The following is an 11,128-nucleotide window of genomic DNA, read 5'->3' on the forward strand; positions in this document are numbered from 1 at the left end:
CCTTAGCTCGGGGCAAAACAGGCTCGTCCCTCCCTAGTTCGGAGGCCTCGGCCACTACCTCTCCACCGGCCTCCCTGGTTTGAGGCATCTAGGTACCGCTCCTCACGTGAATCATCAATTCAGAGTCTTCTTCTTCTTCTTCTTCGGACTCATCCCTCAACTGGTGGAGTGAATCCAATTGAAGCTCTCAGGCGCTGGTAGTTTTTTTTGATTTGCGTACCAGCCGCCCCCTCGGTTTCTTATTTTCAGGCCCCGAGGAACTCAGAGCTTTTCTCGTTTTCTTCTCTTTATCTTACTTCGGAGCAGGTGATTGGGGGAGGATGATTTCATCTCCGGATGGGGACCTCATTGCAACATCCTTCCTAAGGCCTACAAAGAAAAAGAGATCAGTAAACTCAGAAAGAAACCCAAGTGATGTCAGTTCTAGGAAAGAATCTTACAGTGAGACTGGGCCTCCCACCGGCCTTTTGAAAGTTCGCGCCACGCACGCTCAAAATAGGGCTTCTGTGATACAATGCCCTCGACCCACTCCTTGAGTCGGGGAACTGCATCCAGCATCCGAGCAACAGTTGTACCACGAAATATCGATTAGATGAGAGTATAGGGAAAAACAATAAACAAAATCTTAAAAGTAAGGTTATACTTTCGTTTCATGTTCCATTTCTCAGGAAATGGTATTTCCTCAGTCGGGATTAGATTCGAGGTCTTCACTCGAATGAATCGGCCAAACTAGCCTTGGTCTCGGTCTTTGTCTTTGCTCGAGAATTGAGCCTTAGCATCCCAACGGGCAAGCTTTATCAATCACCCTTGGTAGAGTCGGGGACTGTACAGACGTATGATATGGTCGATGGTGAAGGGCCACTTGTCGATTTTACTTACAAAGAAGCGGAGGAGAATCACTATCCTCCAGAAGGAGGGATGGATTTGACCGAGGGTCATCTCGTATCTCTTACAAAAGGCGATAATGACCGAGTCTGGAGGGCCCAACGTGAAGGGATAAGTGTAAACACTTAGAAAACCCTCCACGTGGGTAGTGATTGACTCCTCGGGCATAGGCACCACCACGTGTTTACAAGCCCAATTACAATCTTCCTTAACTTTGGGGAGGAGATTGTCAGTGATGGAGCATATATATCTCTAGACCGGCTCGCATCGACAAGGTACAAAAGTGGTTTTTTCAACTTTGAAGTCAGCACCGGTTGGGCACCTCGCAGGAACGAACATAGTTAAGGGGGGCTCCTGTGTCTTTTTCTCGACAACAGTAGACGGAACATTTTCTTCTTCAGACGGTCTCGAGGAAGAGGGAGTTTTCTTTTGAGGAACAGATTTTGAAGTCTTTGTCATTGCTTCTGAATAAGGGTGAAGAAATGGTACTGATGAAAGAGAGGACGTAATTGGCGAATAGTTTATGAAAGTTTTCAGAAAACTAGAAGGGAAGAAGTTTTAAATTTAAGCAAGAAAACCAGAGGATGAAGGTGATGAAATTTTCTTAAAAACACAAGAGCAAAGTTTGAATGTAAAAGTTCTAATGGATGGAAAGATGAAGTATTTATAGTTTGCAAATGACGGTTCAATACCCGTAATGGCCGACCAGTAACTGACACACATTTAATGCCTTGGAGACTGGACCGACAGGACATTTCAGTTACCTTTTGTCACTTATGTCATGATTTATCGAAGCAAGGTTCGGAAGTTCATATCGTTTCTTCTCATCTTCTCTCCGAAAAATGAGGGGACTATCTGTATACGGTCAAAACCGGGCTCGTCTATTGTTTGACAAGTTGGGGCTGAAACGTGACAGGTTGAAGCTTGACTCCGGATTATATCAAACCAAGGCGCGAAGTTAAATCATCGAGCTCGTGACTCCGGGACCGAACAAGATCGAGGAAACTTTATTGAGCCAAATAACGGAAGGCCAAAATATCCGCAATCATTTGGATATCACAGCGAAAATCTCGGCACATATTAAGGAGAGGCGGTTAATTATCAAATTATGAGATTTTTTACCTTTTATAGAATTATATCAAGAATAGGACTCCCCTACTATATAAATGGGGGTCTGATTATTTGTAAGAGACATCAAAAAACTCATCCAAAAGCAATACACTGTTATTTCTAGTTCTTATTATCTTGTCATTCTATTCTGACATCGATTGAGGCACTTCTTGATTCGAAGGTGACCAACCTTCAAGGCTAAGGATGTTCAATTTGTGTGGTTTGCATTTATTTTCTTATCATTAATTTCAACATTAATCTGTTCTTTCAATTTGTATCAAGTTATATCACGTATCCTTAAAACCGCGTATAAATTCAATTGTTATCCGAGTTTAGGGTAAACAGTAATAACTCTCAATAACTCCACTGCCTCAAAAGAGATTAGAGAACAATGACAATACATCTGAAGTCGTATCAAGATCTGGTGAATGTCCATAACCAAAATTTAGGATAGCTAATGAAAATAAGCAAAAATAGTTCAACCATGTAGAAATTAATCAAAAGAGCCTCACTTCTTCTTCTTCTGGGCAGCCTGGGTGATCTCGGCACCGGTTGGGTCTTTCTTGTCGACATTCTTAATAACACCAATAACAACAATTTCCTCACAACAAAACGACCCAATGAAGGGTACTCTGAGAATGTCTAACAACCATAGGCTTTGTGGGAATTATCTTCACCATACCAGCATCCGTTCTTCAAGAATTTAGGTTCCTTCTCAATATCCTTACCAGAACGACTATCAATCTTGATCAAGATCTCAACAAACTTGACAACAATGTGGGAGGTGTGATAGTCAAGGACATAGGCATATCCATTTTCAATCTGGCTAGGATGGTTGATGATGATGACCTGGGAGGTGAAGCTAACAGTCAAGAATTATAAATAGGCATAAAATACAACAGTAATAATGGAATATGAGGCAATAAATAAGTGATTATTTAATAAAATAATAAGTTAAAAGTCCCATAATATCACATGCTAATCTCAACAAGTAACTATAATTTCTCAAATCATGAAGGATATATCGAGTATAATCAGACTCTTAGGGACAACACGCACGAGTTATGTCGAGGTCGTACGGCCCGATCCACAACAATCATGTACATACACTATCGAGATCGTACGGCCTGATCCATGGATGCATAACATTATATCTAAATATTGCCGAGGCATTCGGCCCGATCCACAGGAACAGGGAACTCTTCGAACTATGAATTATGTGTTTAAAACCCCAAAGTAAGCCCATAAAGGGATATAAATTTTCCATCAATAATTAAACATCCCGCCAAATATCTAAGTAATGAAGCTCGGTCTAACATAATCTTTAATCAAATTTTACTTATTAATACATGCAATTAAACTAACAAGTTGAGTTCAAATGGTGCAAGTATTGCATAATAAAGTCCTATGTCTACCTCGACATAGCATGTTTTTAGCTACGTACGGACTCTCGGTACTTCGTGCGTACGTATAATCCATAATTAGTAGCAAATAACAATTTAAACACCTATGGAGTTAATTCCCTCTTTCAAGGTTAGGCAAGAGACTTACCTCATTTCAAACTCCACTTCCTGGTCCACAAATCACAATAAAAGCCTCAAGTCAGTGCCGAGCAATCCGAAACTAGCCAAAGGTTGTACAAACCAATTAATATTTGCTCAAAAGTTCATAATTTAACTATCGAAAAAGGTCCAAAACTGCCCCTAAACTAATGAATATAGAGCAATTATGCCCTCCGTTTGATTTTGATACCAAAAATATCCTTGCTGTTAAATTACTGGACCACTTATACCCCTAAAAACTCATAGAGCTCCAGCTCAAATTTGACACATTTAAAAAGTATGTTTATGCTGATGCAGAAGTCCAACTCAGATGAAATATTTGATAATTCAAAGTGAAGTGTCAAGGGCTAGACTAAGCATGGGCTAAGTATTCCATACCTGCTACACAACCTCCATCATTGTCGTTACACCACCGTCCTAAAATACACAACTACCATGTATTGAAAGATGGACAACACATTAAAACCCTTACAAGCATATCCTTTCCATTCTCCTTAATCAGGAGGCAGGGCTGCTGGTGATAATATTTTTGGCCAAGGACAAAAGAAATTGAATATGGAGAGAGACAAAATCGATGATGGTAGAGAGAGAATTTGTGCGATGGTCAAGGTATGGAAGTCGATGGCGCCGGTGATTATGTTTGGTGACAACATTGCCGAGAGGAGGGAGGGCGATGGTCAACTCAAGTTTTTTATCCCGAGTGGTCAAATGGATTTTGATTTGGTATGTCGTTGTCAATTTTTCACTAGATAATTAAGTCATTCATGGTGAACTGCACATAAGAGCCTATCCCCCTAAACGACTAGTTTGGTTTTAAAAGACTCCAGATTTTGTTATCAAAATGTTGCAGTTCCTTTGCTATGCGACACTGCAGCAAGAAGTAGGAAACTTTTTGTGTTCAAGTTTGGATTGTTAGTACACTTCTTGTTGATTTCTGTATTTCTTATATGAATTACTTGGTTTATAATTTTTATTATGGATCTACAGTACTTGATTATCACTGTGTTCTAAAAGTTGTCATTCGTAGTGATCGCTTGTAAATAATAGACTTTATTGTTTTATGTTTATGATACTAGAGACCAAAAAAAGATGAGCTTATCCCCAAGAATTACTATGAATTTAATGGAGTTGCAATCGATGCAATATTGTTTTATTGAATGATTTTCTTGTCTTGAAGGTTCTATATCCACAAGATGATTTCCCCAATGGAAGTGTCACTGTAGAGGTTTTTCCAGCGAGTGATAGACAGAAGATAAGGTGTTGCCTTCACATTGTAGGTGTCTGAAAGTTGAGTGGAAGGTGGAGTCAAAAAGTCAAAAAAGAAAATCTTTTAATGTGTCAAATTTGAGCTGGAGCTCTAGTAGTTTTTAGGCGTATAAGTGGTCCAATAATTTATCAACAAGGATATTTTTGGTACCAAAATCAAATGGAGGACATAATTGCTCTATATTCATTAGTTTAGGGGAAATTTTGGACCTTTTCCGTTTAACTATTAGAGTAATTACCCAACCCAATTTAGAAGATTCATAAAATTTATCCCCGGACCCACTTGCCCGAATTCTGGAAATATTTGTAAATAATTGTTACCCATAATACCAGGAACACAAATATATAATTTTTACTTAATTCCATAACCATTTTTGTGGTCTAATCCCAATTTTATCAAAACCTAGGTATTTCAACAAAATAGTAAAATTTCTACAATTTTTCATATTAAAATCTACCCATAATCTATGTATTAAACTCACATTGTGTAGAATACACTTATGTCACGACCCAAAATCTACTATAGGCCGTGATGGAGCCCAACGTCGCCATTAGGCAAGCCAACACTTAATTATCCATTTTATTATTTTTAAAATCATGAATCTTACTTAGATAGAGAGGTCAGTGCATTAAAATAAATCGTAGTTACGTACAATTTCGTTAAAATAATAAGTGAAAGTGTATCAATGTAAAACAATCCATACCAAATTCTAGAATACCCCCAAAACCCAGTGTCACAAGTGAATGAGCATCTACTAGAAGGTACAATAACAATACAACATCTGTTTGGAATACAAGTTAGACAAGAAAAAATGTAAATAATTCTGATAGAGACTCTGTATGCGGCGGATCGTAACATGGGATGTAGCTCACCGTAAAGTCCTCGCAATAGCCGCATCTTTGCGCCCAAAAGACCACCAGGAATATATATACATGCACAATAAGTGTAGAAGTGTAGTATGAGTACGTAAATCAACGCGTACCCAGTAAGTATCTAGCCTAACCCGGGAGAAGTAGTGACGAGGGGTCGATATCGACACTTACTAGTGGTTCAATAAATCAAGTACAATAGAAAGTAAACAAGAATGAGGCATCGTAAATAAATAGTGTAAATAAATATAGGTACGTGGTACATCCTCCTCTGAATAGTAACACACAAGCTCTCAATTATCGGTTACCTCCTCAACCGGAGTATATATATATATACAAAATAGTCCCCACCAGATAGGTCGTCACAATTCAAATTAGGAAAATTCACGGATACACTGGCATCTTCTCAAATATTACGCACGATTCTGCCGAGGCGAATGACCTGGTCCGATTAGAGTGTTTCATGAAGTTGCCGAGGCGAACGGCCCGATCCCATAAGAATATGATACATGATACTGCCGAGGCGAACGACCTGATCTCGTAAGAATCTGATATTGCCGAGCTAATAGCCAGATCCCATATGAATATGATATTGCTGAGGCGATCGGCTTGATCCCATAAGAATATGAGACTACTGAGTCGAACGACCCGATATCATAAGAATATGATACTGCCGAGGGCGAACGGCCCGATTCTGTAAGAATATGATATCGCCAAGGCGAACGGCCCGATCCCGTAAGAATATGATAGTGCCGAGGCGAATGGCCCGATCCTGTTTGAATATGATACCGCCGAGGTGAATTGACCGATCCTATTAGAATAAGAAGCCTTAATGGGTCCTTGACCCCACTCACCAATATACGTATGAGTTATGAAATTTAAGAAAGATTTTTGATGAAAATACACAACGCGGGAGAAATTCGTAGGGGAGAGCACAATTATTCTGCGGCTAATAAAGTAGCTCGTTGAATCTCTACAATAGCGAGTTCGTCACTCTATGCAAGCCTAGTCTCAGGTCGTAATGCAAAATAAAGGGAATAAACAGGCAAGGATAACTCAATTAGTACAATTAAAGCATGGCGTGAACCTAAGTCTACCCGGACATAATAAAACATTCTAGCATACGTACGGACACTCGTCACCTCATATGTGCGTAGCACCCACAACATGTAGAATATAATAAGAATAAAACCTAAGGGTTAAATTTCCCCTCAAAGGGTTAGACAACAGACTTACCTCGCTCCGAAGTTCCATAACCGACTCCGACGTCTCTCTAACACCTCAAACCGATGGCAAACAATCCGAAACTAGTCAAACAATGTGCAAACTAATAAAAATATACTCTAATACTCATAATTAATCATTTTGTAAAAATTTCCAACTCCGCTCGAAAAGTCAACAAAGTCAACCCTCGGGCTCATGTGCTCAGATTCCGAAAATATTCGAAGATAACATTACCATAACATTACAAACTCAAATATATAATTTATTCCAAATTTCACGTCCAATTTCGTGGTAAAAATCCAAAAATACCAATTTCTAGGTTTTCTCTTAAAATCCCACAATTTTCATAATTTTTCATGTTAAATTCCATATGTAAATCACGTATTTAACTCACAACGGTAGGAATCATTTACCGTGAACGATGATAAAAATAGCACTCCAAAATCTCCCCCAAGGCCAACTCCAATGAGAGAAATGAGGTGAAATGATCCAAAAACTCGATTTGGCTAACATATATGTTCTGCCCAGGCAATCTTCGCATCTGCGAAGCTATTGGCCGCTTTTGCGGCAAAAAGTTTGCTTCTGCGGAAAGCGCTGGAGGTCGCCCATTTGCACCAGCGGACAATGTTGCGCTCTTGCGACATCGCAGGTGCGACAATCGACCATCGCTTCTGCGCTCCCCTTCGCTTCTGCGCTCCAAAAAGCCGCATCTGCGCCTTCGCAGATGCGGTCCAAACGTCGCTTCTGCGATCCTTCACCACCCAGCCTTTTCCCGCTTCCGCGATGAGCAACCCGCTTTTGCGACCAAATTCCGCAGAAGCGACTGCACCAGCACTAGACCCCTTCAGCAGAGAAATCATGCAACGAAACGATCCGAACCACGTCCGTAACTCACCCGAGAAACTCGGGACCCCGTCCGAATATACCCATAAATTCCATAACATAACGCAGACCTGCTCGAGGCCTCAAATCACATCAAAAAACGTCAAAATTAGGAATCGACGATCGAAACCTTTCTTTAAACTTTCAACCCTTTAAACTTCACTGAACGCGTTCGAATTATACTTAAACATTCCAAAATGACGCCAAACTTTACGTACAAGTAACAAATCACGATACGAACCTATCCTAAGGCTCGGAACCCCAAACGGACATCAATAACACCAAAATTCACTTCAAATCAAACTAAAGAATTCTTAAAGTTTCAAAATGCCAACTTTCCATAATAAGCGCTGAAATGCTCCAGGACCACCCGATAATCAACCCGAACATACGCCCAAGTCCGAAATCATCATACGAACCTATTGGAACCCTCAAATCATGATTCTGAGGTCGTTTACTCAAAAGTCAAGCCTTGGTCAACTCTTCCAACTTAAAGCATACGAATTGAGATTGTTTCATTCGAATAAATTCCAAACTTCCCAAAATTCAATTCCGACTACACGTACAAGTCATAGTACATAAAGTGAAGCTACCCATGGCCTCAAACCGCCGAACGATGCACTAGAGCTCTAAACCACTGTTCGAGTCGTTACACTCTCCCCCACTTAAACAAACGTTCGTCCTCGAATGTGCCAAGAACTGCTATGGAGTTTCCCCAAAATCACTATTTAACGCCTTGTGCACTTACCCGTGCCACCACAACCCAGGTGAATACATTAGCTCGAGATAGACTGAAAATCCTTCCTGCTACCTTAGCCCACAAGCCTTAAAACCAAATCCCAACATCCAGAATTCTCTACCAGGTCTGATTTCAACACACGAACACCGCATCAATCACTACACATTGTATCAAATATGGTTATGCACCCATGCTGAGATCACACAATGTACCGCACAATTCGTATGTTCATAATAACATCCTCCGACTACAATAGCTGTAAATTTACGAATCAGATGCCTGTGATATACCTCATAACCCATATAAGCCTGGTCTTAACCTTCACAATACTTCAACGATGAAATAGACGTGCAGGAACTCATAACCTCTTGTTAGATCAGTAACTCATGGAGTTCCTCTGCTTGACAAGAACCTGGTCTCAATGAGTGATTTCTTCCATGGGTTGAAGTCCTTAAAATATGTTCGAATTTTATTTGAGTGTGTGGACTATCTCTCTTTGATTTGTGGTGAGGGCACATGTTTCATGATGGATATGCGACTTTATTAAGCTCTTCAGTTATAGTGAGTAAGTTGGCCTGAAAGTAGTTATGCTAGGGAGTCAGTTTCTGAGGTTGAGATGTCTCGAATTTGTTATTTGATTGGTTTGAACTATTCAAGAGAGTTCTAGGCATGGTTTTAATATGGGGAGGAAAGTCCAAGAATGCATATGCAAAGGGCTAATTGTTGGTATCAGCCAAAGTCATGGGTGTGTTTGAGCTTAATTGAAAAGATGTGGCTTGATAGTGATAAGCTTAATTTTATTTAGTCTATAGATTGATTTTACTTAGCCTCAAATTGGTATCTTGCTATACCCTTTCGCAGCCGCGATTACTACGCTACACTAAATCTTCCTGAGTTTGAACTCACCACAAGATATGAAAATCTACTTCATTCCTCAATTAAACAACATGAAAAATCTTTCAACACACTCAACTCGAGACTATACGTCATATCAAGACAGCAATCTATCACCCAATAGTCCTTTTTACATCTCAAGAAAACTCTTTTCATCACATTCAAACCATCTAAACACATCCCGAAGTCACATCATACTCATCATATAGCCATCCAATCACTCATCGAGTCACAAATTACACTCATATGGACGCTACCGGACATATAAGTCCAAAAACACGTGCTCACATAACGGAAATCCTCGTGCTCAAGCTACAGCCATAACCTGTCCTCAAGTCCTCCAGACTGACCCATCATCAACACACAAAAATCACATCTAGCACCTCATCCATGAAATCACAAGCCGGAGATGCACGACTGATACCGAGCGCCCATATGCACAAACGAATGCGTGGAGGAAATTCAAAGAGTTATGTTTCAAGCCGAATCAATGTCACATGATAAGGAAAGAAAGATGGGAAGTTTATCCTAAATGTCTTGTAGCCTCTTGAAGATAGGTATAGACATCATCATACCAATCCGTAAGACTCTACTAGACACTTGTTCATGAGTTGTAGAACCTAGGAACCTAGAGCTATGATACTACCTTGTCACGATCCAAAATCCACCTAGTTGTGATAGCACCTAACCCAACCCATCAGGTAAGCCCATTAACAACTATCCAATTTAAATGAGATTTATTAAGAAAAGAAATAAAAATTCAACTGCTTTTATACAAGAATTTTCCAAGGATTAGTACTACAAATCATGAGCTTCTAAGATTTAGTATTTACAAAGCTGGTATGAAATAAAGTACATCATCTGTTTGAAATATACATGAACAGATTAATATTCTAAAGCTACCAAGATCAAGAGACAGCTATGACCGAAACACAGGTACATCTTCAAATCCACCTCCCGCCGTGCATAGCAACATCAACATCCAACATCTGCATGCAAGGTGCAGAAGTGTAGTACGAGTACAACCGACTCCATGTACTCAATAAGTAACAAACCTAACCTTAAGTTGAAAGTAGTGACGAGCTGGAACAAAGGCTGGAGTCTAACATCAGTAGCCAACAATAGTTCATAACAACATAATAAAACTAATAAAAGAAGTAACTCAGAGCTATAGTGCTCAGCTTGTTCACAGTTCCGAAAAATAGGCATGCTTTTCAAGTATGTCAGTGAAAATCCAAATCTTTTACCGAAATCACCAAAATATGAGTACGTTTGTAAAACTGTGATTTTCCCCAAAATATTCAACTGGTAAATGTTTCATTTTCAAATGGCATGAGGAAAGTACATCTCTATGCCTACATGTCAATGTGTATGTTAAGTCATGAATGATGCAATGTCGTACAACATGAGGAAAATGCATCTTTATGTCTGTATGTCAAGTGTGCATGTCGAATGCAATGCAACTCAGTGATAAAACCAAAAGCATACTCTCAGAGTATCAATTCACTCAGTCCTCTCAGTCAGTCAGTCCTCCCAATCACTTGGTACTCACACTCGCACTCTGTAGGTACCTGCACTCACTGGGGTGTACAGACTCCAGAGGGGCTCCTTCAGCCCAAGAGCTATACTAATCCAATCATGGCATAAATCATAATAACATTCTGCGGCGTGCAGCCCGCTCCCTTAAATATCACTC

At 39.9% G+C, this 11,128-nt stretch overlaps 1 protein-coding gene across 1 annotated transcript; it reads right to left on the reverse strand.

The window, feature by feature from the left end:
• Positions 1 to 2,461: 2,461 nt before the first annotated feature.
• On the reverse strand, positions 2,462 to 3,551 carry LOC104093547 (elongation factor 1-alpha). Its single transcript, XM_033655443.1, is given in 5 exon segments — positions 2,462 to 2,595; positions 2,598 to 2,639; positions 2,642 to 2,685; positions 2,687 to 2,857; positions 3,547 to 3,551. Coding segments are annotated over 5 exon segments (354 nt in total). The 3' UTR covers positions 2,462 to 2,503.
• Positions 3,552 to 11,128: the final 7,577 nt, after the last annotated feature.

This window comes from Nicotiana tomentosiformis, chromosome 6, assembly GCF_000390325.3.
Source record: "Nicotiana tomentosiformis chromosome 6, ASM39032v3, whole genome shotgun sequence".
NCBI classification, from domain to species: domain Eukaryota; kingdom Viridiplantae; phylum Streptophyta; class Magnoliopsida; order Solanales; family Solanaceae; genus Nicotiana; species Nicotiana tomentosiformis.